We start from the raw sequence: 26320 nt of genomic DNA on the forward strand, positions 1-26320 counted from the left end.
TGAGAGCATTTTTCACTGTTTTCTGACTTTTTATAGACCAAACGATTAATTATCGGTACAAAATCTGTATGAAAACCTTTGTAAAGCGGTTTGTTGTTGCACAAACCAATATATCAGAATTTTAACTCCCTTATATGGGCCAAGCTACAAAAACACCATGCATCTAATACCATCTTTTCGTTAAATGTCGGTTTCCTCCCTGATTACAAAACTAATATTAATGTGTTTCATTCTGCTCCACATTGGTGCATCTCACATTGAATTCGAGGTTTTAAAAAAAGCACACACTCAGTTTCCAGCCTGTACGTCCAGCTGCATGCTCCTGGAGCTGAGTCAACATCCCTGCTGACCGAATGCTCCTTGCAGAGCCGTCCTAGTCGTCTGTGCCAAGATTACAGTTTCACACGACCCTGAGAGGAGCGAGCTGCATCAGCTGACCTTCTCAGCCTTTTCCCCCTCATGAAGCTGCGACAAAGACCGCTGTCATGTAGCCTTTCTGCAGCAGGTGAAATGTGTGTGTGTGGTTTCTTTTTGTCAAGTGACAAACGGGTGTGTTGATTCAAATAAAAGTATATGCAGAGTCTTTTAGAGGCCTGAAGTTCCAGCAGATGTATTGTCCCACCTGTCTCCTGTAATGTCACCTCTCTGCAGACTAATGCTTGTATAACTATCAGCTCGAGGATCCGGTTCTTATCAGCGTGGAGTTTGTTTGCTCTCCAAACGTCTGCGCTCCCGGACGCAGAGTGAACGGCTCCTCGGAGTGGATTGTCCCCGTTGGCCAGAGTGCTCGTTGTTTGGATTCTGTCATGTGTGATGCCACAATGGCAGTTTTGTCCCGGAGCACTGAGAGTTCACTATTCATTAGGATTTCTATGGGACACACAGACATCTCTCTCTGCCATTTATTATAATATCTAATGTTTTAAATGCAGCTTTTTAAAAAGGATAAATCTTTTGTTTTCCAAAATCCTGCAAATAGTTAGTTAGTTTGATTCCAAACCTTTTGAATTGGTACCAGATTATTCCACATAACAATTTTGACAAAAGTCCAACAGAGCCAATCAGAGCTTTGTGGGCAGGATCAAGAATGGGGACGTTTTGTTCCTGCGCCGGAGCCAGAAAAATTACAAAAGACGCGGCCAAGAAAATGGCAGCAAACGCGGAAGAGAGCGATGGCGATGCGGCGGTGCAGGTTGTAAATTGACAGATTTCCTAAATGACAAACGTGAAGTCTAACGGCTGCTAACAGACGCTGCTTCTGTGACGACGGCGGTACGGATACGTCGCTTGCTCCTGATTGGTTTGAGCAAAAATAATAACCGTCAGTCAAACAGAAATTAGCGACTTAATTGGATTATCAGAAATAAAGACCACTTATCTGAAGTTGTACCTCGTTTAAAAAAAGGTCAAAAATATAACCTTATATTTTAATAAAGGCTCAGTCATTTTTATGAAACAGCTCACTGTAGTTTTCATTAAACATCCCTCAAACAGGAGAAAATAGTGCATTTGTTGGGGACTATTTTCAGCGGCGGATTAATCCACATTAAGTCATCTTTGAGTATTTGTAGCAACTGTGGACTGTGTAAGTCAATGTATTTACAATAAAAGAACTGTAAAACATCCCAGACTTATACTTTAACATTTAAGAAACATAAACTGCTAAGAAAACGTTTTTGTGTGAGAAAGGAGAAGTCTTAAAATCTTTTTTTATTGTTTGTTTTGTATCCTGATGTTTTTGCCACGTTCTCTCATTCATGTTTGCTCTGAATGTCGGACGCTGTTTAAACATCCAAGGTCAGGAGATATGAATGTAGACAGAGGGAAGGTCACATAGCTGAGCCAAGAGCGCCTTTCAGAGGAGCTTTTTTATGGGGTGGAGTTACCACGGCAACAGTTGAGGCATTGCTGGTTGTAAAGAGGCAGTTGCATCGCTTTATTGTGAAAATCTTAGAGAGGACGAGTGGTGGAAGAAGTACTCAGAATCCTTTATGTAAAGAGAAGTATCCAACAATGTATAAGTACTACTTGACAAGTAAACGTCCTGCATTCAAAGTCGTCTCCTACTTCCTAGTAGTGTTATCCCAAAATGTACTTAAAGTATCGAAAGTAGTGCAGAAATATGAACCTGTGGATGTTATATTATTATTTATATAACATAAGATTGTTGATACTGATTTAAACTACTTTATATACAGTTTAGTCCAGTGGTTCTCAACCTAGGGGTCGGGGCCCTCCAAAGGGTCACCAGGTGAATCTGAGAGGTTGAGACATGATTAACGAAAAAAGAAGAAAAACTGAAGTTCTGATACACAAATCTGTATTTATTTATTTTAGGGCTCTGCTTGTTTTGTAAAAATAATGTTATTTAACAGTTATTTAAATAAAACCAAGTGAGAAGATTAGAAGTAAACGTTTGAAATGCTGATTATTGTATGGCAAGAATGTCAGGAATCACTAGTTTAATCTTTACAATGTTTTGTATTTGATAAGATTAACATATTTTATCTTAATCTGTAAAGTCATTTTAAGCTATATCTGTCAAATGAATGTAGTAGATGAGTAAAAAGCACAATGTTTCCCTCTGAAATGCAGAAGTATTAAGTAACATAAAATGGATGTACTCTAGTAAAGTACCTGTAAACCTCACCAAAGTATCCCACCTTGTGTAAATCTACTTAGTTGCTTATAGCATCATTACTTATTATTTTTTATTGCTACATGATATTGACTGATGATTATTCTCCAAATTAATAATATAAACTGTCTTTTGGTTCACGGAGAACCTCTGAGAGATAAAGTGAATCATGTTTATGAGCCAAAACGAACACGACGGTCAAAACAAAGATCAGAATCCGACAAATCTGCATCACACATGCAAACACGGAAAGAGCAGTTTGGATGCTGAGACTGATTACACCATAAGCTCTGTGTGTGTGTGTGTGTGTGTGTGTGTGTGTGTGTGTGTGTGTGTGTGTGTGTGTGTGTGTGTGTGTGTGTGTGTGTGTGTGTGTGTGTGTGTGTGTGTGTGTATGAGCCCTGAAAAAAAAATGATTCAAGCTGAAAACTGCTGATGTAACCAGAGGATTGTGTTTAATCTGACAAGTAATCCTCTTTTTACGAGATTTGTCGGTTGAAGGAACATTTGGTGAATGTAACATCTTGTGATACAGTATACGCAGTATTAGTACTGATGGAAAGTAACTAAGTACATTTACTCTGTACGTTTATTTGAGATACTTTTACTTAACTAAGTCGTTTCTTTTACACCACTTTATACTTCTACTTCACTCTCAAATATTGTGTGTTTATTACTCAACTACATTTGAAAGCTTTAGTTACTTTACAAATTAAGATTTTGGCAAAAAAAACAATGAAGAATTTAAGGTTTTTGTTATGAATTAAACTATCAAACAGTTTGTACAAGTACAGCTGGAACTAGTAGCCGATTATTCAGTATACCAAATAAACTGTCAACTATTTAGATAATTATTATGGAACATTTCATGGTTCCAGCTTCACATATATGTAGTTTGCTGCTTTTATTTTTAACAATTTAATTAATGTCAACGTATTAGTGATAATATTTTGGTGTGACGGCATTGTTTACTATTATTTACAAACCAAACAATCAATTAACGGAGAAAATGATCAGCTAATTACATTACAGTCATTTAGCAGACGCTTTTATCCAAACGACCTACAATCAGTAGTATATTACATATCATTCACCCATTCACACACTGATGACAGGCTACCATCCAAGGTGCCACCCAGACTCTAACTAACATTCATGCAACATCCAGTCCACACCGATGGCAAGCCTTCGGGAGCAACTTGGGGTTAAGTGTCTTGCCCAAGGACACATCGACTGCCAAAGCCGGGTATCGAACCACCGACCCTCTGATTGGAGAACTACCTTGCTCTCCACTACACCACAGCCGCCCCAATAATAATTAATCCATAATGAAAACAATCATTAGTTAATAGTTCAAAATGAGCTCCAGCTCAACCAACAGTAAAATCCTGCTTTTACATTCATGCATGTGTGATAATAATCTTATAAAATTATATATATTAGCAGAACAGTCACAGTTTTAATACTTTTACTACATTTTCATGACTACACCAACATACTTTTAATTAATTCTCAATACAGGACTTTTACATGCAACAGAGTCTTTTTACAGTGTGGTATTAAGTAAAGGATCTGAATACTTTCTCATTTATAGTATCTGTAGTATTGGCAGCTTGTTGATGATGATGATGTTGTTATTCGGCGGTACATGAAACACATTTGTTCAGAGGTGCTTGTTAAGGAGGTGCAGTTAATGACAGTGAGGACAACGTGCACATGAGCAGAAGGGACTATTTTTATCAGTCAGGCGGTAACATGAGGCGCCGACCCCACGTCAGGCAATATAAATAACCGGTCCTCACCGACGCAGTGTCTGTTTACATTTTATGGTGACGGACAGAGTTCTTCACGCCGGAAGACAAAGTGTCCCTGAAGTGCGCCATCCTCATATTTAATCCTTGATTAAACCAGGTGGTCAGCAAATGTCTGACTTCTTGTTGTTATGTGACACAAGACTGGACTAAACTCTGTCCCGCTCTCCTGCAGCCTGACCTGCGACTGGCAATGGACTACACGAACAACGCCTCCAACAGCCACAGCGCCGGAGACACCATGAACTCCTCCATGGCCAACATGACCATCACCGACCAGCACCGCCAGGAGAACGGGGTCCAGGTCATGAAAGGTCAGAGTCCAGTCAGTTTCATTTAAACAGCCCAATGTCACGAGGCTTTACTCTCTGTATACAGGTACAAAAACCTCAGACGTGCATTAGATGATGAAAAGAGATGCTTCCTCAGCTTATGCACTTGACAAAAGATGCAAAATGTGGATTATAAGTGGATGTTCTGACCAAAAACAGAAATGGAAAAGGCTGCGAGTGTCAAGTAACGATGAATTATCATCCAGGAAGTCATAAGAATCATAAATCTGAAGGTTAATCAATACAAGAAAACTCTGCACAGCGTTTTATAAAACTACCAGACAGGACTTTATGTGTGGCAGAAAAACAAACGTTCACGTCACAAAGTGATCTGCAGAAAATGTTCACTTGCACATATTTGATTGGCCGTTGCTGGATGACCTCACTTTGAGTTTATTCATGCAGCGTTGCGTGAACACGGTGACGTAATCCTGATGACATCATTTGTATAAACCCGACAGCACTCGCATTATAAACACCTCTCTGACAGTGAGCTGTTAGAAATACACAAAATTGATTTATCCTGAATGATATTTTAGTTTCCAATCAACAAACCTGAGTACAGTTTCCAAGGTTACAACAAATGTACTTACTGATATTCACCTACAGCTTTACAAAAGTAAATATAACTGCTTTAATATAGTTTATGTGCCACAAAGGTTTTGCTCCTAAAATCAAAGATTTGAGAAACAAATGTATTTATAATAAATTAATTATTATTATTGACAATATTATTATTATTCATTTTAATATTAACTACATAAATGAAAGTAAGGAATTATATTCAGAAGTGTTTTATTATCTTTATTTTTATTTTTTATTTGCCATAGTATTGTCAATGGGTTTTTAAATACAACTTCTAAAAGGGGTGCTAAATAATTCTAATCATGTGACCAAGCTGACTTGTGGGTAAAGTTTGGGGCACAAATGTCAATCTGAGTCAGTCACTGTGGCTTTAAATTACAATTTGATCCCAGAATATATTCTTAAATGATCTCAAAGAAAAGGATTTATAACCATTTAAATCCCTCATGCACAGTTTCCTAAAAGTCACCGCAGTCCGTAGAAATTGGGGGTCAAGGGTCGAGGCAGAGCCCCACAGTTTGGGCTGTGCTTTGTTTTAATCAGCTTTACATAATGGATACAAGACATGCTTGACTGGCGCTGAGAGCCCGGCTGCAGCTGCACTGTGCTCTGTAATCTGGGTCAGAACGAGCTCCTGTCTCCATCCAGTGTTGCTGTATTCAGTCCACAAACAATCAGGCACATTCGATGAATGAAAGGATAAATAAATTTCTTGTTTGTCAGTTTCAGAGTTAAATAAATAAATAAAAGTCCTGACAGATTGTTCAGTAGCTTCATAATCATTTTCAGTTTCTCCCTTCTCATCCCTTCTTACGGCCATTTAGTGCGTAGTTTAGCGTTCCCCAGTTTACAGCCCTCACTGGTGCAGTCGTTCTCCCCGTTTTCACTTCCACTCATCTCACGCACAAACAGGAAGCAGCATCATCAAACACAGTCAGGTCCACCCGTCAATGGTGAAACACTACGTGAGTATTTTAATAATCTGTAGAAGAGAGTAGAAGACGTAGTTGGGGAGTGTAGTGTTTGTAATGTAAGGTTAGTTGTGTGGTTATGTTTAGTTTAGAGCAGTTAATTTGGTTTATTAAAATGTCTATCATTACATTTTTTTCATATCTTTTTTGTGTTGCAGACATGACAAAGTAGGTACATCAAATGTTTTTTTTAAGATAGCAAGGTGACGATGTGGAAGGTGTGAATCGTAGTGATGAACCTACAGAGAATTACGAGCTGAATCTGCAGCTCCTCTCAGCTTTACTTTATTGTTTATCACTCTAAGTGCTCTCATTGTGTTGTTTTCATTATAAAAGCTGTAAAAAGTAACAGAACATTACCTGCTCAGCAGCAAACAGCAGACAGACTCAGTTAGAGACTAGCTGGTGAACATACTGGATAATTTTGCAGTTTAAGAAACAGATATTTGGTGGTGGAGACCAAAAACTGAGCTAAAAGAGAGAGAATATTGAAATGAGGCCCCATTATAGAAATAATCCAGGTACAAGAATACAATTTAGACTTAAAAAATGTCTCATTACCGGGAACGTAGTCTCAATGTCCAACAGTGGGATACATTTGCGACGACTTTATTGTCCAAATTCATACCAAGGGTTACACAAAATTAATCCAATTCCTTTTTCTTCATTATTCCAAGGATTTCATCTAGAACAAACCTAGAGGGTTCTAGGTAGAGAGTCCAGAGAAACCTTCTATGATACAAAGATTTCATCTAGAACCCACCCAGGGTTCCTATTGATGTGATGCAGCTCAACCAACAACAATCATCGTTCAAATTCACAGTTTTTTGGGGGTCTGTGGCTGTGAGGATATTTTAACACCAATGCTTTCAATAATCTTTGAATAACTTGTGGTCATCAAACCTTTGGTGGATTTTTAGGAGTGTTTTTTTACAGTAGCGTCACAATTTACCTTTTAATTCACAGAGACTGAAGCAGCTCTCAGTGAAAACGGGATGAAACCTGTGTCTGAACCCTGTGACGACGAGGTTCCAGCTGGTACGCCCCGCCTGCACTCCTCATGTCCTGAAGGCTTTATTAACTTAACTTAACTTAGCATGTTTCAGTTTGTGTTTTCATTTATCTTCTTTCACAATTAACTCACCTTTTTTTTGGTTTCACAGATAACTGAAGAAATGTTCATCTTATTTTGTTAATTTTCTTCTTTTTTTCAGCATGTCTTGGTTTCAATTTTCTGCTTTTCTGCCTGTTTTTCAAACGTGTGCCTTAAACATGCTTTTCTGATATTTACATGTATCTGTGTTCTCACTGCAAACAGGGTGCAATAAGAGGTTATCACATGTAGCATCACCACCAGCTACACATCACTGACTTAAATAACGCCTGTTAGCATTAGCCACAGTAGCTCCACTCCACTCTGGGTCGAGCATGCTTTGATCATAAACACTGAGCGTGACAGCGAGTCCTTGATCTGTCAAACAGCTCCTGCAAACGTGAGAAATAACTCAACGTGAGGTCACGAGGTGGCGTTTAAGAGACGATTTAGCTTCTGTAAAAACCTGAGGAGGGTCTGTCAGATTAGACTGAGATTTAGGGTTGAACTATTCCTACATTCATGACCCACTGACATCCGTTTATCCTGCAGCAGAGACGTCTGCAGAGGAAGCCGGCGTTGAAGCTGAAGTGCCTGAAATAGAGAACGCCTCATGCGGAGACGAGGGGCAGCTTGGTACGCCTCCGGTCTTTGAGTTCCCGCATCTTTTCAGCTGCTTGTGCTTTTTGGTTTGTTTTCCTAGTTTGACATGTTGGGATTCGCTTTTCTCACACGAGATGATTGACACCACTCACCTGTGTGATGAATATGAAGCTACAGCCAGCAGCTGGTTAGCTTAGCTTAGCATAAAGACTGGAAACAAGGGGAAACAGCTAGCCTAGCTCTGTCCAAAGGCAAAAAAATCTGCCTACCAGCACCTCTAAAGCTGACTAATTAAAAATGTTGGACAGCATATGAGTAGGGCTTCTACCGCTAGATATCATAAAATGGTGAAAAATCCCAATATCTTAGAACACAGGGTGATCAAATGTCTTGTTTTGTCTGACTAATGGTCTAAAAAGTAAAGTGGAGTAACGAAAGTAAAGGAAAGTAACAAATAATGTAATTTATTAAGCTTTTTGTGTGATTAGTTTAGTGATGAAAAATGTATTGATGACATTTTTTAAGGTAATCAACCTATAATTCTTTTATTTTTTAAAATATGCAGTAATACCAAATTGTCAAAATGTCTATTTGTCATTTAATGGGGGTTATTTGCCAGATTATTTTTTGCAGTAATTTCCTCAATTACTGAACTCTTGTCGTCATCTTGACGTTGCCCGGCGGCCAAAAAAATTGTCCCTCAAAAAATGTTTGTGCGGTTCAGACAAATAACATATAACACCTTATTAAGAGAGCTATATCCAGGCTAGCTGTTTCCATCTGTTTCCAGTCTTTGTGCTAAGCTAAGCTAACCGGCTGCTGGCTGTAGCTTCATACTGAACCTACAGAGTGGTGTCGATCTTCTCATCTAACTCGCTGCAAGAAAACTAAAAAGCTTTTAACTTTTCCTTTTAAGTTGTTTGACCAAAACAGCTCTTGTGTTTCCTGATTGTAAAAAATGAAGCTTATTTTCTTTTTCTTTCAGCATCCTAACTGGAAAAGAGTGTTTTTTTTTATGTTGCTTCTTCTTTCTCTTTGTGCATGCTCGCTCTCATGGTTGATAATTTGCTCCTTTCAGATCTGCAACATGATCTTAAACAGACACAAACATGTCCTTCCTTTAAAACAGTAAAAGATGGTTACATCCCGGCTATTTCAGAATGAAGGGAATGTGCCAAACCGCGGGCTGATTTAAGACTCCTGTGATCTGTTAAACAGATGCAGGGCTCCCGGTGGTGGGGAACACCAGGATAATGTTAAAAACAGAAGAACCACAAGGAGCACCAGATAGTTGTGGCTCTGCTGGTCTACATCAGACTGGTTTGCTTATTGATCTCTATGTGTTTGAGTGATTTATTTGAACAGTTATGTGCTTTCTGCATTACCTGCAGACGTGCTGTTTGTGGGCTTTGTATTGATTTATTTTGCAGTGAGCGAGTGCATTAATCGGTCATGAATGACAGGAACTCATTACTAATCTGTTTCTTTTCCATTTGTCTCATCATGTTCATGCAGCAGCAGGAGGAGCAGCTTCAACAGGTAGGCTGTTTTACGTTTTATTGATCGCACTTGGACTGTATTTATTTACTGCAGGAGATGGAGTACAGTTATAACTCCAGCTGGTCAAAAAGATGTTCTCTGCAATCAGTTTTCATAATAGCATGTGTGTTACCCGAATAAGTATAGACAATTAAAGGGTTTATTTACTACTAATTGATCATTTAAACCATGTAAAAAGGTACTTTTACATTGATAATGACATTTGCATTAAATTATTATTATTATTGTCTTGTAATATTTGTGCTGTAGAAATGTAAAAAGATCAGCAAATTTGCAGTTTTCCTCATTCTGTCTTTTAATGTTTGAAATTGAAATAGAACCACACAATCAATTGCATTTTTTTAAGCTTTTTAAGCTGCATTATTTTATTTTTTATATAGAATTATTCTTACTATTATTATTGTTATTGTTATGATTATCATTTTAATACCATGGAATAGCAAAGAAGTAACATCTTAATGCCTTTTAGTTTATTTTTTCCCGCTATATTTTAAAGTGTAATTATTTATCCTTAATTCAAAGAAACAATTAGGACCTATAAGCATTAATTAACTGAGCTTATTAATGCATTATTTAATTGCTAAACAATAATCAATATATTATGAATATTTTTTATTATTTGTCACACTGTTTAAACAGTTTTTGGGGGGACTGCATTATTTTACAGTTTACAGCAGGAGTTCATATTTTATTTCATATTTTATTCACTATTTTTACAATGAAAAAGCCAAATTTTAGTGGCCTCTTGATAGTTGTGTTCACTGGAATGCATCATCTGTTGTCTGTCGACCCGGTGTGATGCATTAATGTCCATTTCCATCTCATTTTATTTTCATGTGAGCCACCATTGATCACGTCTTTCATCTTCACCTTTTATAGCTCTCTCTGTTTGTTTTCTGGTTAGTGAAATAATAAAACCGACTCTTTAATTCTATCAGTCTGTTCACTTCTATCATTATTTTTTTGGTTTCAATGGGGAGATGGAAAACAAGTGCTGTGAATGTCATCATTAATCTGCTTTCCAAACAAATTAGCGAAGCCTGCTGAGGTCTGCAGTGAGTTTGCGTTTGCGGGCGACGGGTCAAATCCTGCCGTCAACGGAGCCGCTGGAGAGAGCTTTGACCTCATGGGAGCTTCCTGCCCCTCGGACCCAGGAGACGAGGCGGCGGGGGAATGTGGGAAGAGGCTGAGTGAGTCCTTATGGGCCTCTGAAGACCTCTGCTCCGGGCCGGAGATCCGACGGGACGACGGGGGGAGCCCTTTGGACCCTCAGAGGGCGATCAGCCTGGACGCCGCCGAGTGCCTCAACGAAGTGACCAATCCGTCCGGGATGTCTTTGGTTCGCAGCGAAGCTTTGGAAGACCTGACAGCCATCGGACACAGAAGCTTGTGGGTCAACCAAGGAGAGGAGTCTCTCGTCTCTGAAGATGGAGCAGATTTAGTGTCCGGAAACACCCCTCCAGAAACCCAACACACCCAAAGTCTGTCACACTTTGACTCTCAATCAGAAGATCTTCACAGCCGTAGGAACATTTCCCAGAACGATAGCCTTTTAAGCAAAATGCCATCTGACGCGCCAGCTGAAAACGGCAGCAGTGACTCATCGTTACACAGGGCCGACTATTCAAAGACCCACATTTCTAATGACTCAGACTTGAGTGTGGCTCAGACCACCGGTGCCGCCGAGCTCCAGAAAACTCCCCCTCAAAGCTCTCCGGCCAGAAAGTCTTTGGTTCCAGTCGCTATTTTCAAAGGTCTGTTTGCTGTTGAGTCCTCTTCAGTTACCTCCTTCCACTTCTTTCTTTTACAACGCAGCTTCTACTGTATGTTATGCTGCACTCCCCCACTCCAAGTTTTCTCTCTATTGGACGTTAACTTTGACCCGAGGAGAAGCTTGTCGTCCTCCCTCCCCACTTTTTGTTTAAGGTCTCCATCTCTGCTCACATGCTGGTTGATGCTGCCCACGAAAAACCCACTTTTGGTTTCCACAAGCACTTTGTTTCACCATGCATGCTGCATATCACCAACATTTAATTTCATTTTGTTTGTTTCATTGCCATGTGAATGTGTTTAGGCACACACTGGGTAGCAAAAGTCTTTCGTTTTGGGTGGAAATAAAGAAGAAATGAAAGTATATTAAACCTTAACTCTATGATCTGCTTTTATTTTCTGCCTGTAGCTCAAGCAAAGACGGATAACGGCTCTGCAGATAAGGTACGTGACCAGGAATATTATTAAAGGTGCCACTCATATCTTTTGTTAAAGGGATCATTCTGGTTTATTACAACTTGGAACATATTTTAGTAGCTTTGTTGCATCTTTTCCATCAGTTATTGCACCATTGATCTAGAAACATGCCGACATTGGAGCAAGAAACATTCAGTCAGATGATCGGACTTGTGTTTTGAGACTTTGATAACATCAGTTGTTTGTTAAAACCATAGTCTGTATATAAGAAATGGACTTAGTCATTGTGACTTCACCCATTGGTTTGTGGACTACAGTTTAAGCCTTGAATTCGCCATTTAGGCCGTTGCCATCTTGATTTTATTGCAACCAATGAACAGGAAATGACCATATTTGGACTGAGGAGAAGTGACGTAGAGACTTCGTATACGTCTCTAGTAGAGACCTGTCAATCACTGTGTAGCCCCGCTCTAAAGCATACCCTGCTTTATGGTCTATTTGAAGCTAAATGGACCATCATTTACTAAATGAACATCATGCTGTATCGAAGAAGACTTGAAACTAGAGATTGAGACCATAAACTCATGTTTACAATGTTTACTGAGGGAATAAATCAAGAGAGAAGTAGAGTCATTTTCTCATAGACTTCTATACAACCAGAGGAGTCGCCCCCTGATGGACAGTAGAGAGAATGCAGCTTTAAGACATGAAGCTTTGGCTTCACTTTTCAGAACCGGAGGTTGCTGCCTGGTTTAAATACCTAAAGTAACTTATATTCAGGTTTACATGACTAGTGGTCGTGTGAAATATTACTTTTGTGTTTGTCGAGAGTAAAGTTTTAACAACTGATAGAATTCACAACTAAGACTATGAAAATAAGACCCAAGTTGTAACAAACTGGAATCATACTTTTCCATCATTTTTCATTTGTTGAGTCTTTCTTCTGTTTTATGTTCATTGTCATTAGAACCTTTGTTTTTTCATTTATTAATTTTTCCCTCCTCATGAAAAAGACCCAAACTGCCACCGAACCAACCTCTTCCCATAAAAGACCATCTTTAGTCACGAGGGGCAACAAAACAAATGCTTCCTCACGAAACGGCCCCAGCTCCATTCCCATTAAAGCCAGCAGCACAGGGCCCGGAGTAAGTACAGCTCTGAATGAGGCTGAGTGCTCAGACCTGAGGTTGTGAAACACGATGGAAGGATGTGCAATTTCATCTTCAAAGAACTATAAATGCACTCAGACCTACATTTCTCTCATTGTAAATTACCATCAACACAAACCAAATCCATCACTGGTTACAGTTTGACACCCATTTGCTTGTGAACAAGATTTATGTGATCATTGTCCCATCATTTTGTTTAATTTTGTTGACATGCACTTGAATAAAAGCAGCTTTCTGAGGTAAAAGCAGCGTCTCTGCGGAAAACTAATTAACCATTCAGTCTTGTTTTTGTTTCTCAGAGTCTCGGTGGTGCAAAACCTCAAAGCCCCGGAGTCAAATCTTCCGTCAGAACTGCAGCTCATCCAGGTACAAAAACTTCACATTTCCGTCTTTTAATTTCATTTAAATCCTTTCAATATTTTTTATTAATATGATTTTATAAAGAGTAAGATTTAAGGATTGCTTATGATTTGTCATATTTTTTTGTGATGCAGCTAGTGCCAAGAAACCTCCCACTCCAAAAAATGAAAAAGGTAAAATAAATAAGCCAATCAATAGAGATCACTTTTAGCTTTCCATAGTCACAAAACCACAATGTGATCCAGTCCTGGATCAGACTTGGTCAGCTTCTAGCCAGCAGAGATCCTAGTCTTTTTATATTTCTATTTATTATTTCCCGTTCATCCACGACTTGTTTAAAACCTCTGACTCACTGCCTCTCTGATTGCTTAAGATGGGAGTGGACAGAGCAGCCCTGGAACTCCCAAATCTCCCGCCAGCCAAGCGCTCTCTGCCAAGGCGGCGGCCGAGGCCAACAAAGTGAAGAAGGTGGCGGTGGTGCGCTCTACACCCAAATCCCCTGGATCACTGAAGAGCCGCCCGCCGGCCCCTCTGGCTGCGGCGGCGCCCATGCCGGACCTGAAGCACGTCAGGTCCAAGATCGGCTCCACGGAGAACATGAAGCACCAGCCCGGAGGTGGAAAGGTAACGTGACTCTCTGACTCCAGCTGTGACTCTGAGTGAACCTCTTACCTCATGCATGCTGTTCATTCCTCTACTGTCGTCTGAAGATCGGAGGTTTAGATCCAGTTCTGGAGGCAGAAATTATCTGATTGGAAAGTTTAAACCTCACCAAGCACACATCTAGACATCTACTTACTTCCAAGACACATGGCATTAATACTAAACCTATCTAAGAAGGTGCCCTTTGTGGATGATTTCCTTTGTGCAAAGCCTATTTTTTATTCATTTAAATCCTGCATTGTTTACAACCAAGTTTGTTAGCTTCTTCTGCACAGCCTTTGGGAGCACAACTATTCTTATTGTTACCACCATCAACTGTCAAGAAAAGCCTGAAACTGGCAGCAGGAATTTGTGTTGCATCGCCTGCATGCATGTACCATAGAAGTTCTGGTAGTTAAAAACTCCACAGGGTGTCTTTAATATCAAATAGTATGCAGTATTTGTTTTGATGAAAGAAGTCAAAGACTTTTTGGGCACAGAAAAGAAAGCAAATGTTAAGAGTTATCACCCAAACTGTTGTTTCAATCATCTATCACAGTTTACAAACCTTCCTAAAGACTTCCCTCTTCAACTTTGACCCACTGTACTTGTAGTTTTGCTGTGCAATGAGAGTTTTTTTACCAAAATTTGGGATGTTTTCTCTTTTGGTTTTCTGGGATAATCTGGTTAAGACAGCAACAAACAAAACAACAACGGGCTGAAGGAACCTTTTTAGTTCCTTGAAAAATAGTCCCGGGAAAAAAAGTACCAGGAACTTCTTAGTGGAAACACGTCATTGCATATTAAAATGAAAAAAGGTTTAAAGGCTGGCTCCGCCCACTGAGGTTTGAATCAGCCAATCAGCATCTTTCTGCTTCCAGAGCTTCTGAGAAATGTTTGTGGAAATAATACTCCAATCTGCCTTTTCATGTTTGGAGTGCTGTCTGATCAATACTGTCCAATGTGCTTTAAGTGTGGCGATGTGTGTGTGTGTGTGTGTGTGTGTGTGTGTGTGTGTGTGTGTGTGTGTGTGTGTGTGTGTGTGTGTGTGTGTGTGTGTGTGTGTGTGTGTGTGTGAGAGAGAGGTCCATTTTAGCATTAAAAGCACTGCAGAGTCTTTGTTCTAATTTCTCATTTGGTGTTGGCTACAGTCACTTGTCTGATGTTTTTCTGCTGAAATTTAGAGGATCTTGTGTTGTAATATTTATGGACCAAATATAAATAATTTAAAGTGTAAGAGTATTTATCTCCCTGATGTTTAAATGGCGGATCAAATGAACAGAAGAGAGGATGAGCACACGCACACTTTCATCATGAGTGATTGCAATGACTCCTGTATTTGTTTGAAGTGGCACAGTGTTTTCTGTAATGAAATAAAATAGGAGCAGAGCGGACATTTCCGGAAATGAGCCGAACAGTTGGCTTGTCCGACGGTCCTTCTGACTTACTCTCCCTGCGAAGGACAAGCTAGCTAACTAGCCAATTATACGTCTCCAGAGATGCTTCCTGGCAAACTGCGAAACCATCTAATTTAAAAACAATCACCATTTTCTTTTGTTCTAATGATGACCACGGAAAACACTTAATTGTTTGTTCTACTCCTATTCTGTTTCTTTGGTTATCTCTTTTCCTCTCCGACATTTTATCACCTCAACCTGCATGCTGAACATTTTCTCTCAGGCTTCACAGCTCATGTATCAAACCATCGTCAAACATCTAAACGTTGCCGTTTTCATTCTTCCAGGTTCAAATCCTTCATCAGAAGGTGGACTATAGTAATGTCACGTCTAAGTGTGGCTCCAAAGACTTTGTGAATCATGTACCCGGTGGCGGCAATGTGAGTAACTGAGGGATGAACTCAACACCAGACTCTTGAGTATCTCTGCAGTTATGATCATCAAAACCAACTTTTGGTAAAAAGAGAAAAAAGGATATGAAGAAGAAAATGCTCCCTTGTTTTTTGCTCCCCATTTTAAAAATGCATAAAAAGAAGATGGACTTCTGAATGGAATATGTGCAGTCACAATCTGCTCAATAAGACCTTTAATATTTAGCTTTTTTTTCTTTAGTTCACCAAAAGCTCAAGGTGCATTTAACCAAAGCTCACTGCTTTAATGCGTTGAAGTTGGCATCTGTAACACTTAGTTATGATATGACTTAATGGTGTGCTGAAGTACAGAAATACTGTTTTTTACAGATTTTTTTAAATATAGCTTGTGTCTCACCTGTCCTGGTTCAATAACGGAGACAGAAGTGTCACATTCTGCAGAATATTTGTATTTTTATGCACTGAATGTGTAAGAATACCCCCAGTAGTATCTAATATGTTTGAATCAAATGCACACAGTTATGGATGGCAGCTTTAATACAAAAATATATGTCTTAGTCCTCATTCTTTTTTCATCATATTTCCTCCATTTTGGGCTGATCCCCCTCTATTCTCATTTTAATTTTCTGAAAACTGGTATTTTTCTTCTTGCACTTCTGCAGGTCCAAATCCTGGATAAGAAGCTGGACTTGGCTAACGTCCAAGCTCGTTGTGGATCTAAAGACAACCTAAAGCACACCCCCGGTGGAGGCAAGGTGGGGAATCCTTTGTTTGACTTTCACTTTTCTTTTTTGACACGAGTTTGGGAAATATTCCCGTTAAGAAAATTGAGTCCTCTTAAAATAGCGGACTGTAGCATTTATATATACAGTACAGATACATTATTTGTGGTACAGACCTCTTTAAAAGGGAACATTTGCTACATTTTATGCGGATGTCCAATCAGTGTTGATGATAAATGTAGTCTAGAGACTGAATCATTTCCTCAGTGCTGGTTTATTGACAGAGAAAGCTGAGTTCACAGCTGCAAAATCTGTTCTTCCTGCATCCATTGGCGTCATTTTTCAGGTTTTAAGACATTTCCGCTTTGGCTTCCCTCGGTAGAACTGGAGGTTGATCCTCTTGCTGCCAGAAGCTTGCACGCAATGCATCCTGGTACATGTAGGCATTGACGACACGACTCCTTGCGGGAGAACTTGGCTTTCTTTCTCAATAAAGCACTCACTGAGGCATTGAATTGCTTCAATCGACTATTTTCACCATCAACACTGATTGGACGTCCACATAAAAGGTGGAGAATTTTCCATTAACACAAGGCTGACTTCCTTACAGTCATCACAGTAGTGTCACAGTTTAATGGTCTCTTTCCCTGTCCTCTTTAATCAGCCATGTTCTCTGCTCAGATCTCCCTCCTCAAAGATCTAATTTCCTCTCCAGCATTGGTCCTCACTCGCAGCTCTTTCATATCAACTTTCCAGGTACAAATAATTGAAAAGAAGCTGGACTTAAGCAGCGTGCAGTCCCGATGTGGCTCCAAAGATAATATAAAACATGTACCCGGTGGTGGCAATGTGAGTAGATAAGGGATTTGGCCCCGTGGAGAGCTGTAGGTATGCAGCTGGTGCCAAAAACCTTCTTGTTGCTTCTCCTGAATGCATCTTCACAAAGAAGCAGGAAGTCAACGTGCACGAAAACCTGCTGTGTGTGTTGAACCCTCCAGACCTCGATACTCCCAACACTGTTAACACCTCCTTTAACAGTTGTATCACTAAAACACAGGCATGAGCATTTCATACTGAAGACTAGAGCAGCACTAAACCATAGATCAGTGGTGGAACGTAACATTTACGTACTTTTACTCAGGTGTTGTACTTAAAGTTACTATGAGGACCCTGCTGCAGTAAAATGAGCGGTTTTCTAAATGGACTCTGGTGCTGAGAAGCACTACCGCATTTGTCTACAGGGACCGCCAAAATCAACACAAAATGGAAGTTCCTCATAGTAGCTTTAAGTACACATTAGAGTTATGTTTTACTATCCTTCATTTATTAAAACCTTTAGTTACTTTACACATTAAGATTTATACATACAAAACATATGAAACGCAAAAATGCTTAATACTCGCCTGCGAAAATTGAGCTTTCTTTTAACGAAATGTTCGGAGTGAATATCAGTTCTCTCTGATAAACTGTTATGTAGTGTTACTGTCTAGGGCTTTTATTAGGAAAAGTAAGAACTTAACGAGTTGATCTGGTCTGCCTTGCTTATGTCAAAGTTGAAAGGGGCATTAAAGTTTGCCATGATGTTGTACACTACAGTGTATGTTTTAAATATGTCCGTTCAACACAATGTCATTGGTTGATGCCTTTATTCGCAGTGCAAAACCTCAGAAATCGCTTCTTTGCCATGTAATATTGAGGTTCTCTGTGAAAGAACTCATGACAAAAACAAGAACTTGAATAAATAAATGACCAAAATGCTCTTGGTGTGGAAAGACCACAAGTGTGGCTTCAAAGTCAATATCATAATTTTAACTCGTCACCAGACACCAACTCTCTTGATGTAATGGAAAACGGTCTTTAACTCCTCCAGGTCAAAACATTTCAACAATATTCATAATCAGACAGTGTTTTTCCTCCTCCTGATCAAACAACGTCCCTACAGTTCCCATAATTTGGGGGTTTTGGGAGGAAGTATGAGTCACTTCTTTGGCAAATTGGCACCACAACAAGCATGCTGAATTAGCTATTAGCAGTTTCTGTTTGCAGTGTACTAATATAAACACAGATAACTATCACTGGATTACTTTGATACTGAAGAAAAGTTAAAAACATGATTTGACAGGCTCTGCAGTTATGAGGAGCTTTTTTTGTTTTTCCTCTAGAGGATTTATGGATGTTTAGCAACGATTGACATCAGAGATAACTATATCTGGAAAGTGTCATTTCACACGGCATCTAAAAATGTGTTTATTATGTTTTTGTGCTCAAATTGTAAAACCATGAACTGTCACAGCTTAACAGCTTGAAAACTTCTGAAATACTTGACCTGAATGTGGATTATATCAATTAAAGACAACATCAAACATGTACATGAAGTGGCAATGTGAGGGATCTCCTCATCGGGAGAGTTTTGAGTATCTCTGCAGTCACACAAACTTTCTTAAAAGTAAATTGAAAGTCCCTCTCCGTCCTCTTTAATCAGCCATGTTCTCTGGTCAGATCTCCCTCCTCAGAGATCTAGTTTCCTCTCCAGCACTGGTCCTCACTCGCAGCTCTGCTGTTGCTTCCCTCCAGGATAACCATCTTTCATATCAACTTTCCAGGTTCAAATAATTGAAAAGAAGCTGGACTTAAGCAGCGTGCAGTCCCGATGTGGCTCCAAAGATAATATAAAACATGTACCCGGTGGTGGCAATGTGAGTAGATAAGGGATTTGGCCCCGTGGAGAGCTGTAGGTATGCAGCTGGTGCCAAAAACCTTCTTGTTGCTTCTCCTGAATGCATCTTCACAAAGAAGCAGGAAGTCAACGTGCACGAAAACCTGCTGTGTGTGTTGAACCCTCCAGACCTCGATACTCCCAACACTGTTAACACCTCCTTTAACAGTTGTATCACTAAAACACAGGCATGAGCATTTCATACTGAAGACTAGAGCAGCACTAAACCATAGATCAGTGGTACATTTTTTAACCACTTAAGGTACTTTGCAAATTAAGATTTATACATACCAAATATATTAGGAGTTTAAAAAATGTTATAGATTAAACAAAAAGTTAATTATTTTGAAATAATTAATTGATTAGTCGATCGACAGGAAATTAAAACTATTTTATAACACGGTTTTGTTGAATACTCTGATTAGTCGATTATGGCATTCTACGGTTGCTATGGACGCAATTCTGATCACTGTACACAAGGAAAGGACTATTTTCTGTAGCTGAAGCAATACAATATTTTTTTAAGCAATTATCAGTTTTAAAATCAATATTTTATGTCAAATTACTGATTTCTTTTGAAAGTAACAATTCCCTTTTTCACTATTCCAGCTTTTCAAAAGTGACAATTAGCTGCTTTTTCTTTGTCTTAAATGACAGTAAACATAATAAATTTGAGGTTAAATTTCTCACTATTTTCTAAATTTGTACAACCCAGAAAATCTATCTAATAATTGCGAAAAATAATCAGCAGATTAATCCATGACAGAACATGTCATCTTATATAAAAAATGCACTTCAATCGAATACAACAGTAAAATACTGCTTTTACAATAATGCATTAGTGATAATAATCTATTTATCCATTATATAAGAGTATAACAGTCACAAGGGCTCCTTTAGTACATTTTCCTCAATTCACTTGAAGGACTTTTAAATGTGGTATTAGTACTTTTACTAAAGTAAAGCATCTGAATACTTCCTCCTCCACCACTGCCATATATATACCTTGTATGTACTGAATATTATATTTTAATAACAGTAAACTAGAGTCTTTTAGGATTGTTAAGTGCTCATAGTGATTCTAATCACTAATGTAATGCATAAACAGCGTTATGTAATGCTCATGTTCTTCTGTAAGCTTGATAACTGTGTTGAATCTGTGCTTGTCGGTTCGACTGTGATCAGAACGTTTTTACCACCCAAAACTGGCCCCTAAATCAAACATGCATGAATCCTGTGTGTGTGTGTTTGATTCATTCAAACTGCCTCAGGTTGCAAGATTGGATATTTTATTTAATAACGTTAAATCTATAAAAAATTATTATTAATTCCCTTGCGTCAACGAGAACTAATTGTGTCATTAAAGAGAAGTGCACAGTGACAAAGAGTCTCTGTCGGAACTGTGCCTGTTGTGATGAGCACTGAGATGACCTCAGCTGAGAGACTGAGCGCTTTGTGTTACGAGACAACCGGCCATGACAGGAGAGATGAGACTTTGTGACGCACGGCTGGGAAATATGACTTTAAAAAAAATCTACAGTCAGTATGAGCAGTGCATGTTAAAGAATGCAGATTATGATTGATTTGACAATTGATACTAAACATTTTTAACATGAAACTATAATTTAACAGGTAGTCTTCTCGTGTACGATTTAGGCTGGGTTACACCAACAAATATTTTTTTCTTTCAATGTGGTGAAATCATGGTTGAACTTTAGATAATGTGGCACAAACCTTAAAACTAGCTTCAAATTAAGAAAGATTAAATTTATAAAAAAAAAAAAAAAAAAGTTAGTTTCTTACTCTAAACCTAGATTACATTTCTTTCTGTCGCACCAAAACTTCAAACACAAATTTAAACTGTGATTCAGTATTAACTTTAAATTTACATACGAGGAAGTTGAACTTTCAAAATGGCCGCCATTTTGAGATGGATTTAGCAAAATAATCGCGTTAAAAAAGTTAAGGGACAGATTCGATACAGTTGTTACGAAGCTGGACCCAAGTAGTTTTTTACTGTGCTCTCGTCTGTTTTTTATCTTTTATTATTTGGCCATATTGCTTCATCAATTCGGCCAACAAGTTTTTTTCAAAGAAGGAGACGTTAGAGCTTCTCTGACGGTCATCATGAGCAACATGAGCCTAACTAACTGACTTTTATCGACTATAGATCCCCTACAGCACACAAATGCATCCTCATGTTGATTAACTCTATGTCATTTTGGTTTACACTTGGATTTACTAAACAAAGATTTGTTTTTATTTGTGCAACAGAGCCCTACTTAACTTTAAAATGAGATTTAATCATTTAAACCTACTTATGCTTACTCTGATTAGAACTAATCTCAGATTAAATTAATCCTTGTTGGTGCCACCCATTAGTAGAGTGTTATTGATCTGTGTTTGATTTCTGTTAGCTGTTGTGGAAGACTAACAGGCCCGTTTCTAGTATCAATTCCTCTGTAGTTGCATGTAAACCTACGAGTTTGGAGTGACGTCTGTTACTGTTGTTTTAAAACGTTTTGTTTCTGCTTTGTCTTGTCACCTTCACAGGTTCAGATTGTGCACAAAAAGATTGATCTGACCAACGTTCAATCGAAATGTGGATCAAAAGCCAACATTCGTCATAAGCCAGGTATGTTTGTGTCTGTGGTAAGACATAACCTATTTAAAATATTAATTTCAAGCATTTTCTGAACAAGTATGAAAACTCCAACAAATAAATATATATTTGTGTAATAGAACTTAGGTTTTTTCTTCTTATTTGCTCTTTTATCAATCAACTCATGACCTTTTAAGTATAAATTTGGATGCAGGACTTTTACGTGGAGTATTTTTATACTGTTGAAGAGGGTACTTTTACATAAATATGTATATATATGTGTGTGTATTTATTTAACTTTATTCTGTTTTCATCAGGTGGTGGAAATATTGAGATAAAAAGTGAGAAGATCGAGTTCAAAGGTCAGTCCAAGATCGGCTCTCTTGACAACATCGGCCACGTCCCTGGAGGTGGACAAAGAAGGGTAAAAACACCACAACCAAACTCCATGTTATAAACACTAGATTAAGTATTTATAGTTTTTATTGTATTGTTGTTGTCTTCTTCGTGTTATCATGGCCAGTTCTGCTGTTTGCATGGCTAAAGCTTTTATATCTGCATAGGTAGAGAGTTTGCTTCTCTATTTTCTTTAGAATAACAGCTTTTACTCATGATAATGAACTGTAGACTTTCAGTACCTGAACGCACCATGAGTAACAGATCCTCTATAGAGATGTTTATTATAATTAAAAGTAAGATATTATGAATTAGAATAGTGTCACTTAAAGAACCGTGATCTTTGTAGTGAAGATTATACGTCATAATAGAAGAAAAAATTGTATGAAACAGTATAAGGCCTTATCAAGAAAGCTACATATATTGTATAAGGGCATTAATAATGCAGCAGTTTATAGAGCATATCTAATATTTGTTATATTACCATTATTAGGTTTTCTCTGTCCATTTATGGAATTTGCCTTGGTATCTTGGTGAAAAACGGTCACAATAACAATAGTTAGACAAAAGAAAGTGCAGCAGGTTAGGAATGTTATTACAAAATAGTAATTTGCATTAAGAATTGAATATATCTGTAAAAAAATTAAAAGAGCAGTCAAACTGTTTAAATAGAACATGATGGAGTGTAAAATATTAGTGTAATCAAGTCTTGATTACGGAGTCATGCATTGCATCCTTTACCATACGGGTTTTGAAAGGGCCGGCAGATATTTTTCTTACCCACAATGCAACAAGTGATCTTAGATTAAAAAATGTTAGTCGTCAACAACGATATTTCAAAGGGTTTCACACAAAAAACAGAAATATTTTCTGAAAAAGAAAAAAGCACCGCTAAGTCATTCATCTCTCATACTTTCCTCCCCTGAGTTTGTTACCTTCCTCACTCTTTTTTTCAAGCCTCCATCTTCTCCATCGCTCTGATTTAATCATAATTTATTCATTTGTTTTCATTATCTTCTGGTTCTTCATTTGGTTATGTTCCGTTTTGATTTCTGTTGATGCCATCACATGTATTTTTGTTGCATGCCTTGTCATTCCTCTGGTGGGAACTCCTCTGTAGAGGGAGAAGGGGAAGGAAGCAGAGGGGAGTACCTCAGACAGCCCCTCAATCCCCTCCCCCGCTGTCACCCCCCCTCAGTCACCACTGACTGTCCCCTCAGCACCCATCACACCCATCTTGACGAACCCTCTCATAAAGATTGAGGACTCCTGTAAGTACTGACGAGCTGCGTGTTGTCTGCTGCTTTAAACAGCAGCACAATTTTCTTTTTTCATTTTCATTCCACCTCATTTTTGTAACTTTGTTTTTACAGGTTTCAAGGGGTCAAACATGAAAAAGTCATAGCAAAGCATGTTGCAAAAAAAGTCATACTATAGTATGTCGAAAAAAGTTATAAAAAAGTCATAGTATAGTATGTAAAAAAAAAAAGTCATAGTATAGCATGTAAAAAAAAGTTAGGGTATAGTATGTTAAAACAAGTCAGAGTATAGTATGTCGAAAAAAGTCATATTATATTGTGTCATTAAACGTCAAAGTATAGTATTTCACATTAAAAAAGCCATGAAAAAGAACAGTTAGGCAAGACTTTTTTATTTACAAGCACATTTCATCAAAAAGGCAATTAAAAACTTTTTACAGAAAACATCAAATTCATAGAAAAAATACAGCAAACAAACACCATTGAAGAACATTTAAATACATTAAAAAAACAGCCATTAAGGAGCCAAGAGAATAGAACCTTTACATGAGCTAGGACACAGTTTTCTGGGAGTCTGTTCCAAAAACTGAATGCTGTTTTTCCATGCTGAGTTTTGAGTCCAGGGACAGAAAGCAGACCTGCCCAAGATGACCTGAGAGTTGTGGATGGTTCATAATGATCATGAAAAAAGTCATAGTATTGTGTGTCACAAACAGTGTCATAGAAATTTGAGCATATTGGAAAAAGTCATAGTATAGTATGTTGAAAAAAGTCATAAAAAAGTCATAGTATAGCAAGTTGAAAAAAATCATGAAAAAGGAATAGTTTATTATGTCATAAAATAAGTATTGGAAAGCATGTATACAAAAGTCATAGTATAGTATGTCAAAAAAATCACAAAGAAGTCATAGTATAGTATTTCGAAAAAAATCATAGCATAGTATGTCAAAAAAATCATAGTATGTAATGCTATATTTTTTTTATAGTATGCTATGTTGAAAAAAGTCATAACATACTATGCTGAAAAATATATAAAAAAATAAAAACATTGTATAATGTGTCAGGAAAAGTCATAATATAGCAAGTTGAAAAAAATCATTAAAAAAGGAATAGTTTATTATGTCATAAAATAAGTAATGGAAAAGTGATCGTTAACTTGTCAGGTACATGTGATGAATTAGTGTTACGGAAGTTCATAATCCATCACTGTGCACATCGCTGTCCACCAGATGGCGCTCTTCAACCCCTCACATGTACTTATAATCCAGTAAGCACGTCTCACCCGTCTCCCGTGTTCTTCCCGCAGATTGAGAGCCACAAGCTGATGTTCCGCGAGACGGCCAAGGCCCGCACCGACCACGGCGCCGAGATCGTCTCCCTGGAAGACTCCCCCGTCCAGCTCAGCACCGTGTCCTCCTCCGGCAGCCTCAACATGACCGACTCCCCTCAGCTCTCCACGCTGGCCGACCAGGTGTCCGCCTCTCTGGCCAAACAGGGCTTGTGAATGCACCACCCATCCCCAACCTCCTCCCCCCACCCCCCCAAAAAAACCTCCACTTCCTCCACCTTAAACCACACGACCACGTAGAGGAGTTGCGACGCCTTCCTTTCTTATTTTTCACAGGACTTTTTTAGCTGCCCATCACTGTTTATTCCTTCACTAACCCCTTTGAAACTGTTCTCGAGGTGTTACTTGTAGAGAGAAAAACAAAACAAAAAAACAGATAACAAGTAATCCAACATGTATTTAATCTTTCTCTCTGGTCTTTGAGCTCTTTATTTGCTATTTCTACCTTTTGTAAGTCTCCCTTTAAGAGTTAAAATCACCCCAGCAGAGCTACATTTCTCCCTGTGAATCTGAGGATCTTATATTCTCACACATCCTGGTGAATCTGACGTCATTTAACACTTGGTTTCCTGTCACATTGACCGTAAACCCTTTTAGAGAGTCATGTTCTTAAATGTCCCCCTTGATGGGTTTTCCCCCTATGATATTTTCTTTTTTGATAAAACTCGCTAGTGCCCAGTTTGTGCTAAAAGCGTAACGAACAGTTAACAGGGTATGTTTGTTGGAGGAAAACTGTTAAAAAGAAAAGTAGCAAATTAATTTTCGTCAAGGCAGGAAAAAAAAAGAATATTGCTTTCAGACCTCAGTGCTGTCTTTGCTTTGTGTAGGGGTGTAACCTAAAAAATAAAAAATAAAAAGAACAGCTAGAGTAGAAACCTTGGTTTGCGTTGGGCACAGTTTTATAATCGTATTCTGTGGATATATGACATGTATTTGATATGAAGAAACATTTGTATTGTGCCTGCTACTGTCAGTGTTATTTTATTTTTTTGTTACTGCTCTATTGTAAATCCGCTGAAGCTTGAGGAGGAAAAATTAACCTTTAAGGTATTTAAAAAAATGTAACTGTCATGGCCAAATTATTAGGAGGATTATTAATAGAGACAGTTCATCATTGGTTACAGTATTTAAACTGCTATATGCACATTAAAGCTAGGTAGAATAATGTTCATCACCACTATTACGTGTTCTTAAAGCGAGACTACGTAACTTCTGCTAAAAAAAACAATTGTGAGAGAATGCTAAATGCTAAGCTACTAGTTATAATTTAGCTAAAATGCTAAGCTATTGCACCAGTAGCAGGAGTCGTAAAATCAGCAAAACCTTAGAAATAGAATAGGAGTACAATGGAAGTTTAAGCGTTATCTGCAGTCATTTAAGTATTACAAAAGAAAAATGGCGATTGGATGTTAGTTGCTATGGTGACAACCCACGTTAGTGAGGCCGTAAAGTGTCACAGATTGCCGCGAAGAGAATGGATGCAGCTCTGGAGACAAAT

At 38.3% G+C, this 26320-nt stretch overlaps 1 protein-coding gene across 1 annotated transcript; it reads left to right on the forward strand.

Annotated features, from left to right (window-relative positions):
- The first annotated feature begins 1087 nt into the window (after nucleotides 1–1087).
- On the forward strand, nucleotides 1088–24861 carry mapta (microtubule-associated protein tau a). Its single transcript, XM_054598428.1, has 16 exons — nucleotides 1088–1192; nucleotides 4625–4763; nucleotides 7304–7375; nucleotides 7983–8066; nucleotides 9549–9572; nucleotides 11773–11807; nucleotides 12794–12925; nucleotides 13249–13315; nucleotides 13444–13482; nucleotides 13683–13933; nucleotides 16442–16534; nucleotides 17258–17350; nucleotides 21771–21852; nucleotides 22137–22243; nucleotides 23336–23486; nucleotides 24781–24861. The coding sequence occupies exons 1-16, from the start codon at nucleotides 1088–1090 to the stop codon at nucleotides 24783–24785; spliced, it is 1479 nt and encodes a 492-aa protein (XP_054454403.1). The 3' UTR covers nucleotides 24786–24861.
- The last annotated feature ends 1459 nt before the right edge of the window (nucleotides 24862–26320 follow it).

This window comes from Anoplopoma fimbria, chromosome 5, assembly GCF_027596085.1.
Source record: "Anoplopoma fimbria isolate UVic2021 breed Golden Eagle Sablefish chromosome 5, Afim_UVic_2022, whole genome shotgun sequence".
Taxonomy (NCBI): Eukaryota; Metazoa; Chordata; class Actinopteri; order Perciformes; family Anoplopomatidae; genus Anoplopoma; species Anoplopoma fimbria.

Excerpts from the sequence above, each read along its gene's own strand:
- mapta (XM_054598428.1), top strand. The coding sequence starts at position 1,088 with ATGGGGACGTTTTGTTCCTGCGCCGGAGCCAGAAAAATTACAAAAGAC. Across the intron at positions 13,483-13,682 it reads CACTCCAAAAAATGAAAAAG|ATGGGAGTGGACAGAGCAGC; the intron begins GTAAAATAAATA and ends TGATTGCTTAAG. Across the intron at positions 16,535-17,257 it reads ACACCCCCGGTGGAGGCAAG|GTACAAATAATTGAAAAGAA; the intron begins GTGGGGAATCCT and ends TCAACTTTCCAG.